This window comes from Patella vulgata, chromosome 4 (genome assembly GCF_932274485.2).
Source record: "Patella vulgata chromosome 4, xgPatVulg1.2, whole genome shotgun sequence".
Lineage (NCBI taxonomy): Eukaryota > Metazoa > Mollusca > Gastropoda > Patellidae > Patella > Patella vulgata.
The window spans coordinates 23,712,119-23,726,343 of record NC_065882.2 but is presented as its reverse complement, the minus strand read 5'-3'; the positions used below and the strand labels follow the sequence as shown (position 1 = coordinate 23,726,343).

Below are 14,225 nucleotides of genomic sequence, written 5' to 3'. Positions count from 1 at the left end.
AGCAGAAAATGCTCATCTTCAAACTCCATCAATCCATTTACCTAATAAACACCTACACCAAGTTTGAACATTCTAGCTCAATTAGAACAATAGTTATTGTGTCCAAAAAAGTGCGACGGACAGACCCATTCCTTCGAAAGGCGTGGACGAATATAAGGAATATAATAATAAAATTAAACAACCTAAAACACCTTGAAAAATAACTGAGTTTAATCTTACTGTTGTTGCATCATGTAAGGTAATACATGATTTGAAATATTGTGTTTAATAAAGTTGTTTTTGTAAGTGAATATACACTCATATTACACAGAAGATTAATGTAATTTTATGAAGTCTATTTATTCTGAGATATCCTGAAATAGCTTTTATATCATAAATTATGGGTTATAGGTATACAAACTTATTAGGGAATTGATAAATATACTTTTAAACATTGTATATTAGAATGTACTAATCTTATCTATGAGTATTTACTGTGTTATACTGGACTATAGATATTGCACAGTACATATAGAATATACTTGTATTACACAGTAGCAAACTAACGTTGAGTACATGTATATTTACTGCGATTTATTGAACTCTTAAACCACACTTTGCATTATAATATATTGTAAATAAACCACACTGTACAGTATAATATTGATGTATATTGTAAATAACCCACATGTACAGTATGCTATTGTATATTGTCAATAAACAATACTGTACAGTATTGTATTGTATTGATGTATATTGTAAATGAACCATGCTGTATGATGTAGTATTGATGTATATTGTAAATAAACTATACTGTAAAGTATAATATTAGTGTATAATGTAAATAAACTATATTAAACTTTAGGACAGGTGATTACACTGCATCATTAAATGTAATAACTTTAATGTCAAGGTAGTATAAATAGAAATAGAATAACCACGATCTGTTAAACAAACATAAACAACACTTATGTTGACAACAATGTGGGCTACAAGTCACAGTATTTGAGATTCAATATGGTGAATATTTATTTAACATCCAATTTATATTGACAATAATTCCTCTACTTCCATGAACATCCTTTTAATTTGTCCCTATTTTTTTTTTTTATTGCATTGACAAGAAAAAAAATTGTTAAATACTATGTTTTAAAGGTTTTGAACTTCACTTTACTCAGTGCTTTTACTTAACACAATATTAAAGAAATTCTTTGTTTATATCCTATAGAGTGTAATTGTTTTCATATCTAAACCTTGAGGCATTCAATAAATTACAAGAAATAGTCCTTTGATAATGACCATAAAAAAAAGCTTTGTGCGTTAAAAATCAGAAGTAAGCTTATATGATATAGCACACATAAGATATTTGAATAAATTGATACAAGAAATAATGACAACATTGAGTGTGTATTTGAATAAAATGCAAAAATTGAGAGGAAAATATTTGAAGGTGAAAAGCATGGATCAAATATTTAACATAAAATGCAAACATTCAAAGGTCATGCAGGGATGAGGTCAAGTGCAAATATAACTACACAACAACCTCACTCACCAGTGATGGCAATTTTGGCCGACCATTTTGACGTTCCATCTAATACACTTTGTTTTACGGCCTTCATGTGACCCGAATGTGATTTTTTATCTACACTGAATACTTGTCTGACAAAATGAAAGTAACATTATTTTTTTCATATTGCTTACAATCAAACATCTACATTTCTAAAACTTTTCAATCATCTATAAAAAAAATTACATGCTGACAATTTGGAGGAAGTCCACGAAATGAAGCTATACTGTGATTGCACTGATTCCTTTGTAATACTTTTGAAAATCTTGAACAGGAGGAGAATAGAACAAATGAATCATACCTTATTAATTCAAATATATCTGGTTTATTTTTTTCTCTAATCTTCATCCGTTCTTTCATATCCATGATAATATTATGTGTTTTATCTCCTTCTCCGTGCTTTGAACTTTTTTCAGCTGCCCCTGAACAGAGAAAATTTCATTTGAGACATAGTAAAGGATAAAATCTCTTAACATAATCAATACAATTCTACACATTTTTCTGATTTTTCCTTAATACAAATTTGCATTTGGTAAGATTTTCTTAAGATTCCCTTATAGGAGGTGGGTGGTCTAGTGGTTTAATCACAAGGTCTGTCATTGAGTTAAATGGAGTGGTTTTGATTCATTACCTCCTATTGCTAAAGACCAATATGTGCATATAAAATTGAACCATATGTTAGTCCCAAAATGACCTAGATTGTGTCAAGTGGATGTTAAACCCTATTTCTTTCTCTCTCCTTAGTAATTGTGGAATTAAAAGTAACTGAACCAGCTCCTGAATCCACATTCATATTGTTATTTATACAAATTACTTTAACATCATCACTAAACATTAATAACTTTGTCTTTGTTTAATTGTCTTCTTTTGGTTTAGCATTCAGTTTGTCACACCAAAGTACGGATATTGTGCATAACAGACTAATAAGATGTCGATGACGACTGTCCACATGTTAATCACAATATCATATGATGAAAATAATTTATTATGTCTCTGGTAACAAATATCTTATTACGGTTATAGTATATGATGTTTTATTTTGGTGCTAGTGTAACCAGCTTAGGTTCTTAACGTTGTTGACAGTTCATCATATTGGTTTCTTTTTATTCATAGAATATAAACACTTGATTCAACTAATTATAGAACTTATGTAGATACAGCAAATAACAATCGTAAGTGTAGCCTGTTATCTGTATCTCCTACCTAACATGTCTGTCTTTCATGGGTCCACCTTCACATTTATATTCTTGAAGGTGTTACCCCTAGATAGAAAGTTTATAAACAGAAACAAGAGGCTTATAAATTTTAATTAATACCTATACATGAATTGAGATATTACAATTAACACACACTATCCCATCAAGTCTCATTCATATTAGACTTCTTATTGAGAGAACTATGATCTAAGATGTTATTTCAATATTATAGTAATTCGTAATTTATCAAACTATAGAAGAGTAATTATAAGATCGTGACAGACTGTGGTGAGACTAGAAACCAATAAGCCTGAATTTAACGTCTGCTTTTCAATTAAACGATATAAATTTGTTTTATACTTACTTTGAAGACAATCAGCATTGAGCAAATCTTTACATTTTTCATGACATTTGACCCCACATTCTGTACAGCGTACACCTTGTCGAGCTAAACCCCATAATAAACCTTCACATTCAAAGCAATATGTTGGTGAGGTGGCTGACCATACCACAAAATTATGTGGTCGAGTACTGGAGATTGGATATATTAATGCTTGAAGTGTTTTCTTGTAGACATGCATTTTCTGAAAAGATAATGCTAAAAATTAATACCTGTAATAATAACTTGGATTGAGCCGGAGCATTTTATAAAAACCTTAAAATCTCTTTACATGTATATCTCAAATTTGATACCATAAGAAAGTTGTTTTTTTCGTTGTGTCTAGTTTGCACTATACACAAGACTAACTTTTTTTGTGAGAAATAAAATGTTTATAATAAGGATATCCCATCATCACAGTATTCTATAGAAACAATCCAATAGCCAGCCCATCCTATGTGCATATTGTACTGACGTCAGTGAATACGTCAGATGTAGTTGACTCTGCATCGTTGTCCTTTAACAAAGGACTGCTACTAACAGCCCCACAAAACCAGGTTTTTTCAAATCCTGGTTGGTGAAATTAAGGGAGTAGAATCTTAAGTATGATGCATATATATTTTGTGTGAATTTGGTATGGCAAAGCAATGAAAAACTTCAAGAAAATGAACTAAAATTGAATAAACTATTTCTTCAAGAAAATGAACTAAAATTGAATAAATAAACTATTTGGTATTGTTACTTATCTGTAATATAGATAACACAGTGAGCATCGATACAAATATATATTTTATTTGTTAAAGCAACAATATTCTTGAGTCTACCAAAAAGCATACTGATCAAAAAGTTTTAAAATCGACCACCTAAAGTTTACATTATTTCCTGTTGTTTTGACACTGCCATCCTGAACGACTGAGATATAACTCATTTCTATTAAGATGGTATTTATTTTGTTTTAATCATCTGAATTTCTAGGTAAAGCACACCTTCGATAATATTTTCAGTGGATGATAAATATTTTTCATGAAGTGTTTCAAAACCTAAAACTCATTCCATGCACGCAACTTAAATTTCATCCACTAAGAAATATAGATGTTAATCAGGGTTGTCTACCTACTCCCTTCATTTATATACTCACTTATATTGAATAACCCTTGTGCTGATGTGTATCTATTTATTATGAACATTTCTTTTTAAAAAATGCAGTTTATGTTTGAAGTTTGATCATATCCTGATAATAAATCTGAATAGATCAAGAAAATTCCTATCTACAGTTTTAAGTTGTATTTCATAGCGATCCTACATACTACCAGGAAAATATATTTGTTACATTTACATATTACAAATTATAACACATTACCGGTAGTCATTATGGATAACATGACACTGACATACGATTGGCAAATCAGTGGTTGATTATCTATAATAATTAACTTATTTATTGTGGGTTATCTAAAGCAAAATGTGTTTATAATCCTATTTTTCCTGGTTATTAAGAATATCATACTTTCAGTTAAAATAATTTTTGTGTGCTGAATATATGATCTAATTATGTTTTAAGGAATATATCTTTAAAAGGTTTGTGAGACACTTGTAATCAAATATAGAAAGGGTTCTACCTAGATACTAAAAGAGGTAAATGTTTTCTTAAAACTTTGGATAATACTGTCGATTCATACGGCGAACACATCACATCCACACACTCCAAAAAATGTTTACTTTCCATTTTAAGTGGAGCTGAAGAGGATCAGTGGGTAAGGTGCTAGTTCCTTTATTATGGTGCAAGACAGAGGGCCTGGCAAGGATCTAGATGCTCAGATGGGATAAAAAAAAACCAGAGGCCCTGTGTACACGTTGGTGTGCACGTAAAAAAAGATTTGAAAGTTGGAATTCAAAATAAGATCAGGCTGTAGCACCACTGTCCGGGTAAAATTTTCGCTCAAAGCACACTGCATGGCATAAGCCTGACGTCATTAGCCTATTTGGTGCGGAAAATATAGACTGGAATTACAATTACTTTGTAAAAGTAATCACTGGAATTACAATTACTTTGTGGAGGTCTGCAACTAATTTTCAGTCAACTTTAAACAACTATTGGAGCACTATTCTTGTCATCCCCGACATTACCCCTTCTGGAAAACCCATGATAGTTTATCTCTAATACTGTGGCCTCTGATCCATTATCCCTTACCCTCAATCCCACCTTCGGGTATGCTTTGGACTAAAACTACCACACCCATTTAAGTTACCTGAATAGTAGAGCAAAGAAAGAATTGAAAAATAAATACTATATTTACCAGTTCCTCATCATTTAATGACTGTCTGGCAACCATGGCAGATGGTACTCCAGCATTGCGCTTTGCTGCCATGCTCTGAAAAAAAGCCAACAGATTAGCTTTACGTTGTAGATCCATTATCATTTTGTTGAGAGACTACTGTAATATGACATCTCAATTCATTAACTCCTCTCTGCCCACCCCACAATATTATCAAGAAATCAAAGAATTTAAATAACAATATGTCTATAAACAACCAGCATCCAGGCCATATTTCACACTCTTGTGAAATTCAAACAAAATATTAACACTTTTAATGGCAAGTCTATCAAATTATCCGGCAAGTTTGAACAAATATTTTTATCTTTATATAAATTCATATCATAAAGAAAATAAAATGAAATGAAGTTTAACATCTTACTGATATAAAGAAAGAATAATACATTAAAAGAAAAATTTTTGAAAGTTCAAAAAATATTTCCCTTTTTATACAAATTCATAACATAAAATAAAAATTAAATTGAGAGACAAATACTGACATGACAAAAACTACCAATTCTCGGATTATGCATCATTTCACTTTCTTATGATGCATTTGGAAAGAATTATTTCCACAATACTTTAAGACATTATCACATATTTTAATGTCTATGTGAAGACAGTTTGTTTTAACAATTAACGTTCATAAATTATCTTTCTCAAAGTATTTCCAATAGTTAAATATTTCAGATTTTATAACTGTCAACGATGAACAGTTTTTTTAATAAGTTACCCTTACTAACTTTTAAACGTCTCTTAGACAATCAACATGCTAAAGATCAAAATACACTAGCATAAAATTTATATTTCAATCAACTAATATCGCATATTTCTCTTACACAGCAGATTCATTGGGAATTTTTTTATATTTCCTTTCCACTTAAAAATGCATTATGTAAGATTTAGATTCATAGCTGGTCGCTCTTGTCATAAAAGTTCAAAAATAGATAATGAAAAATGAATACAAAGAAAATTTCATTCAAATTACTTTATTCAGAGCAAAGTTTAAAGTGTTTGAAAATGTAGAGTAGATTGTTTATTATCATAGCAAAGGTACAGGACAAACAAGACTAAGTCTTGATTATCCATTTTATCATTAAATTTTTTAATCTTGCAGGTGTTCTAATCAATTTAAATCTCTGCCATACGATGATCTAGAGTGTTGATTATAGACTTGTAATGTGAATAAATATCTAAATAATAGTTAATATTTCACTTGAAGCCAAAATAAAGACCTGCAATAGGCAGATTTAGCTATTACATAATGCATCTTTAACTTTCTCTTTAACAACCATTATTTGTGAAATCAGTGCTAAAGTCAATACTGTGTATTGTGTCTAAAAGCTGTGTCGCAATCTTAAAAAAAAAGACGAATATGTCGGTTTGCTTATTTTTGAAATATAATGTAAAATCCACAATATATATTGTGAAAAAAACCTACATTTATGGGTAATGAATGATTGGATATGGTCAAATAAAATAGTATTTATGGACAACATTACTGTGTAGTTTATTACATTATGTTAAATTTAGGTTTATATGCTTGAAGATGACTTGTGGAATCTTGCTGAAACGTCACAGTGTAATACAACTATAGTAATTGTTATCCAAGGATAAATGAATGTGAATTATTCTTCATCTCCAGGGAATTTTTTCAATAAAAAATTTGGAATGAATTGTTTAATCAGCAACTTAAGTTCCAGACCATCAAATATTTGATGTTAACACAATTCTTAATGAATTAAATGATGGAAAGTTTGTTTTTCATACAAATAGAAATAACAGTAGTCTAACTGAAAGAAATATCAATTTAGATTGAAAATATTGACCGTCATAATTTCATATTGTGATACATTTGTGAAAGGCCTGGCTCGTAATTTCAACATTTTTTTAAATAGCTAAAGTAGAATATAATATATAGAATTTTCTGGTAAAATTTGAAAAAGTAAAAACTTTGTCATGCTAAGATAATAAAGATCATGTTGTTATACTTCTGTAACTACTAACTAAAAATTGTAAGAAAAAATTACTGGGCTCAAATTAAATTACTAATTAAAGGAACTACCTGAAGATGAAAAACATAATTGGTTTATTTTAAAGGAAGTTTTCCATCTAATGGTATTTTTTCTTGATGAATTTAATTCATATCCAGAAACTTGATATACAGATAATGAATGAATTCGTTGATGCATCAAAATTAAATTAACAGAGATCTAAAATATTTTAAGATTTTATATTTTCTAACTACTGTAATATTCATCATGATTTCTAAACTATGGTCACCTTCGCTAAAATAATCTTTACTGTTAACAAATCTACTAATTCCAGATCCTCATTCTTTACATAGTTTTATATATATACTCTTCAAAAAAAGTTGGGGATATTGAAATGCAAATACCTATGCAGGTTGTGATATGATAAAAAATCATGGACACTTGACATGCTTTGAGTGTATGTTCACAGATGAAGAACTTATCGCCCTAACAGAACCACTGAGCTGCACATGCGACACGCTATAGTGCCATACACATGGGAGGGGTTCATTATCAAATTTGACACTTCAAGGAATGGTGGATGAATACAGCCTCATCCTGGTTTATCTATCCATGTTCTTGCATAAGATTTACTGTTAAGCATATCTTTGCTTTAGTGTGTTACGTTTAATTTGATCGGCAGACGTGTTCGTCGATGTCAACATCAACCGACAACACTGCAAGAATTGGCCATGGCACTGCAAGAGGAGTGGGCCAGTGCATTTCCGCAATTTTGTATTGTTTCTGAATATCCCCTACTTTTTTTGAAGAGTATATATTTATCATAGAATTGACTAACATCAATATTCTTCAATGCTAATAAAAATAAATTGTCTTGAGCAAAAAATGCGATTGATCACTCAAGTTTCAAAACATTAAAATACAAAATATAATGCCTTTTCAACTAAGAGCTCAAATTTAATCTTATTTCAAGTCATAGCCCATGAACAAAAGCCCTGCTTAAAATTTAACAAAACTGATACTTTTAGGACTAAGACTCCAGATCACAGAAGATAAAATCATAACTCTTATTACGATAAATTACCATTGAATAATATACTATTAATAATAAACTATCATTCAAAATGTTCAGTAACTATGAAGATAAAATATGGTGCCGCTATTTCTATAACTAAATCATTTGATGAACTCAATTTCTAAAATCTAGATCTGTGGTAAACTGTGTAATTATAGTTCTATTTTGTTTTTATCATCATGCAATGACATCCAATGATTCAACACTAAAGTAATTAAAGAATGGACAAGAACATCCAGGTACTGAATAAATTTACACAAAAAAATTATACATTTAGTGATGTTTATTTTCTTACAACAATAACAATTCATTTAAATTTTACATGCATTTAAAATTATCCGAGAAGGTTATTATAGTGTTTTCTGAATCCGTTAAAAATTCTGAAAAGCTAAAACCTAAACTTTATTACCTTGGTATGTGTAATACTGGTACACGTAATTTGATTGCAGTGGCGTACAGAGGTTCAATGATGCCCCGAGCTAACCCCTTGATTGAATGCCCCCAAGACTCAATCACTGAGTCTTGTAGTGAGAAATGTGGGAAAGGAAGATATTTTAAACATGTCAAAACAGATGAAATAAACTTTTTATTCAAATTTAAATAGGACAGCTTGTACAACGAAGTTAATAGTGATGATATCACATGTTTTATGTGAAGAATATTGAGTTTTGACCTTTTACAGTCCTTACCTATAACATCAAGAATTATTTTCAATTTTTTTCATTTCTTCTTCATTTGAGCAGTGGTGTGTTTTACCCTTAAGATTTAGTCCTAACTATTCTACTATTTTATTTCATTTTATGAGGGTAGGCGCAGGCCACTGTTGTAGGTCTTTGATTTGAATCTGCAAGTCATGTTGATAGGGGATTACATTGAGACATTACTAATTGTAAAAATTCTGCCCAACACTTTATTTCTGCTCCTTCTGTCCAATCTATGAAAAACTAAGTATTGCGATAATCTGATAGTGTGTGTCTCAGTTGTCCAGTTGCATCGATTTAAACCATACACATTGATTGATCTGATTAGTGAGCTTCGTGGGATGTTAACAAGCTACATGGAGATAACACCTGTAGCCCAAAATAGTCTCAAGGTATGAATAATTTAGTGTTGTTGGTATGATAGAGCGGGAGCCCAGGGGGTTAACCTAGCTGAAAAGTGTACAAATTTTCTCCTATATCATATCAATGCATGTATATCTGGTATCATCAGAATGTAAGTCTGCCAGGTTTCTGGTGGTGGGTGTGGTATTGCCCCCCAACTAGGCTAGATTAGCTCAAAAGTGTACCACATGAAAATCGTACAGCAGTGTACCGTACATCTTCAGGTATTACAAAAACACTCTGACAGACATTTCTAGTGGTGGGGTACCCCTGACAGAGCTATGTAATTGCCAGAAATTTGTAGTGGTAGAGTATCCCTGACAAGAGTTATCTATTTTCCAGACTAGGTATTAGTATTCTACGCATCCTGGCTAAAATTTTAATTTTTTAAAACACAGGAACAATGCCCGCTAATCTAGCCTCGTTGGGGGCGTGGCATTTTGTCTGGCAGTGGTCATTCATGATTCCCGTCGTGGTACTGAACAACTCCAAAGCTGTTTTAGGTGGTACAGATTTCAGCTAATCTAGTCTAGCTGTGGTCTGGAAATTAGATAACTCTTGTCAGGGATACTCCACCACTACAAATATCTTGCAATTACATAGCTCTGTCAGGGGTAACCCACCAGTAGAAATGTCTGTCAGAGTGTTTTTGGGAATATCTGAAGATGTACGGCACACTGCTGTACGATTTTCATGTGGTACACTTTTGAGCTAATCTAGCCTAGTTGGGGGGCATTGCATTTTGGGCGTGGAATACCACACCCACCACCAGAAACCCAGTAGACTTACATTCTGAAGATACCAGATATACATGCATTGATACCATATAGGAGAAAATTGGTACACTTTTCAGCTAGGTTGACCCACTGGGCTCCTAGTCTATGAGCTTGGGGCCACAAAACTTTACTTTACTCAAAATCTTTAACTTATGTCTAAAATACAACATTCTGACTCCAATTCTTTGACTGGTTTGACATAATACACATGTATACCGAACGAAAAGTATCCATGTCATTTTGAACAGCATATTGCACTTGGGTAAAAAACAATAAAATTTTTAATACAAAATGAGTAAAAAGAAGTTTTATGGCTCAGAGCCGTGACAGTACAGAAAACATCCAACATGGGCTAACAAGAACAGCCTTTAAAGCTACGGCAAACTATACTACATTACAACTAAATGTTTACAACACTAAATTGAAAAGTGAATTTAAACAATGGGTTAAAACAATATACCTTCAATACCTGTTATGGAGGGGAAATAAGAAATGTGTTTTACAATAGCTTATATCATATATACATCATATATTACAAAATTTAGGATACATTTCAAAAGCAGAAGCATCCCTAGATACCAATAATTTCATGCATTTACATGATGGACCTTTGCACAGGTATAGACATTTGAATATAATGTGATCGCTTACGACTTTCACTTGTACGTGTACCATACAACTGTATATAATGAACATTGTATATATTGGGAAGATGGCTGTGCAGTATAAAACATTGATCATGGTGTGATAAGGAACGGGATTTATAAAAGCTTTATTATACTCCAATCATGATATGATATATGAACCACACTGAACGCCTAACATACAGCTCACGAGATAGAATTATAACACTGTTTTCCAGTCTTGACAGTTTCACTTCACAGCTCCCAGGCCATACAAGTGTAAATAGAAGAAATGAAAGGAAAATCATTTTATATAGCCATTCTAAAGTAGATCAAGTCTTAGTATGGAACAAAAATCTGCAATTGTTCTCAATGTAGTAGCAGAATGCCGGCAGTACAACATGTATCAATGTACAGTGCCCATAATGATTACATGACAGAGAGCCAATCAAAAATGGTTACTTATAAAAACTAAGAGAGATCTGAGATTTCAAATGTCAAATTGGTTTAATTAAACAATATATTATTTCCAGTACGGCATGAGTATATACAATACTGATATAATGAATTTGAAAACAAGCCAAAGCTTATATAAATTCATCTCCATGTCATATGAACATTAGTCTGGAGGTTTTACTGTCAAGATGGGTAAACAGTGCATACCATTATTTACAAAAACTTATACATAGTAATAATGACTTACCAATTCGCTTACAAGCGGTATGGACTTCCGGCGTAACTTGACTTCTGGCATACTGTCTATACTTGTGTAAAATGGATTGTGTTCTGGGGGACTGGAAATTTAAAAAATACATTACAGAAAACTATTTTTGAATTATATTCCATTCTGTCTGATTCTAAGAATGTTCATATATAACAACTGATTAAGTGTCCACTTCCACATACCACATTGCAGACTCCTCTGAGAAATGGTCTTTTCAACTTGTATTTTTTAAAATTAATCACAGCTTCCATTCCTGCTGAAAAGGTACTTATATGACAGACTACGTTCAAACAAATTTTAGATTGTGGATTTATGGATTAAATAATTATACACGACTTCTGTATTATTATTATAAAAACATAAAATTTAAGGTCTGCTATTGAAGGCCATGAATTAAACCATGAGTAATAATCTGTAGTTAAAGGACACAAAACTTTAGTTTATACAATATCCACATGTAACATTATTAGTGACATAAAAAATTAACATATAATGACTTATTGTTACCACCTACTCAATACTACACTCCTTATTTTTAAGAGAAAGAGAGAGAGAAATGGGGTTTAACATCCACTCAACACAAACTAGTCACTTCGGGACTAACATATGGTTCAATTTTATTTCAATAATTTTCTTGCGCGTAGGGGTCTTTAGCAGTGGGAGGAAACCGGAGGAAACCAACGAGGTTTGACAGGTGACCCTACTCCTTGTCATGTACAAGCGAGGAATCAAAACCACGCCACTTGACCTTATTTTTAAAGCTATATACCTGTGTTAATAGAAAGCAATAATGCTACCAATATTTATGCATATAAATTCTATGTAAAGATCGGACAAAAACTTTACCCCATACAATATTTGGAAAAACTTATAGCTCATGTGATCCAGAATTATTAGATGGCTTATGAAAATGAATTAGCCCATGATTATAAAATGTAGATTGTCTGGATTTTCCTTCAACTTGAAGTCAATATCTAACTAGTGAAGAAAGGAAATAAAAAATAACATCTACTCCTATATTTTGCCACTTAGAGCATACACAAGATTCTACAACAATGGCAAATAACTATGGAAATAATTATCAGAAATCTTAAACATTCATGTACATAAAGAAATATTGAACGGGTAGACAGACAGACTGGAATAAGGATTACAATGTTAACAACATTAAAATTTGGGCGTATAATAAAACTTACCCTCCGTTAGCATGATGTGACCAGGAATATTTATCTCTATACCCATCTTCACTACCATCACCCATAATAGATCCACTCTATAAAATATATACAAACATCATATAATTTCACATTCATTCATATTGCAATTTCTACTCTGATCAAGATGTATATCATCAAGGTTATCAAATGTACCTGGTGATAACAATTACTTACTTCATAGATTCACAAATCTATGACGTAAATGTAATAAACTATGTCTTATTGAATCCAGTTTCTACATACATCAAAGCAACACAAAAATATTATTTATGAATGAAAAAGATGATATGTGGTAATTATTACAAAAGACATCAAAAGAAGTCATTGGTTCAGATTACATCCAGTATGAAACACCTATAGTTTTCATGTACTTGAATTCTTACCTAGACAATATATAATAGAACTAAGATCTATTCATCCACATCCGAAAACATGTGTATGAGAAAGCAAAATTCAAGTACAGAAAAGACACTTGACTGGAAATAAAAACCCACCAACTGAAGCACATTTACTGTCAATTGACCTTGTCTTCATTTGTCAATCAAGCATGTTCTAATCCCTATTTATTTGAAATCTAAATACATCTGTATTGAATGATTTCATAGCCACAGATATGACTATGAAAATCACAGTTAAAACTTTAAAATATGGCTGTCCAATATGCATAGCATACTGACACACAATGTTTTAATATTAGTCATGTACACCTTCATGCAAGATTATTACGTCTAATACACAAATTAAAATCCAGAAAGTAAAACGAAATAGGTCTAGTATCAACAGTGGTTTATATAATAATGTTTGCAATTATCATTTCTTACTGGAAATACAATATGGTAATATTAATTGTTTATACTGTGCCAATTATTAATAGTTCTTTTATGTATAGACCGGGACCATGAATGTCAGTTTTTATTTCAGGAATGTACCCAGACAATGACATTAGTTCAAATCAATTCTTAACCATAGATTCAACAAAAAATATATTTTCATTAACATTTTTGCATTTTAATTACTGTTTGTATTCAAACCAATTAAACCTTTTTCAAAAGCTTATTTCTGCCAATTGGCCTAAATAAACAGTACCAGTACTTTCTATTAGTAATTCAGTAAAATATGAGAGTGAGAATTTGAGTGAGTATGGTAGGCGTAAGCTCGTTGGATCTTAAAGAAGTTTCTGTATCTGTGGAGTGGGGTTGGGGTTGGGGTGAGGGAAGGGATGTCTAAGTCCTGAATTTACATTGTTTTTGATGAATTAGTAAGATTGCATCATGCTA

The 14,225-nt window shown here is 31.4% G+C and overlaps 1 protein-coding gene across 10 annotated transcripts in view; it reads right to left on the bottom strand.

The window, feature by feature from the left end:
• The window catches only part of LOC126819765 (protein unc-13 homolog B), a 124,796-nt gene that overhangs the window by 25,281 nt on the left and 85,290 nt on the right, over positions 1 to 14,225 (bottom strand). For 8 of the 10 annotated variants that reach the window (XM_056100332.1, XM_056100334.1, XM_056100333.1 and 5 more), the window contains 5 exons: positions 12,928 to 13,004; positions 11,711 to 11,801; positions 5,419 to 5,493; positions 3,107 to 3,326; positions 1,848 to 1,968 (listed from right to left, as the gene is read on the bottom strand). In XM_056100332.1, the coding sequence (XP_055956307.1) occupies positions 1,848 to 1,968; positions 3,107 to 3,326; positions 5,419 to 5,493; positions 11,711 to 11,801; positions 12,928 to 13,004 (584 nt within the window). Of the gene's footprint in view, positions 1 to 1,531; positions 1,639 to 1,847; positions 1,969 to 3,106; positions 3,327 to 5,418; positions 5,494 to 11,710; positions 11,802 to 12,927; positions 13,005 to 14,225 lie in introns of all 10 variants that reach the window. The other 2 variants (XM_056100330.1, XM_056100331.1) reach the window with 1 other exon arrangement.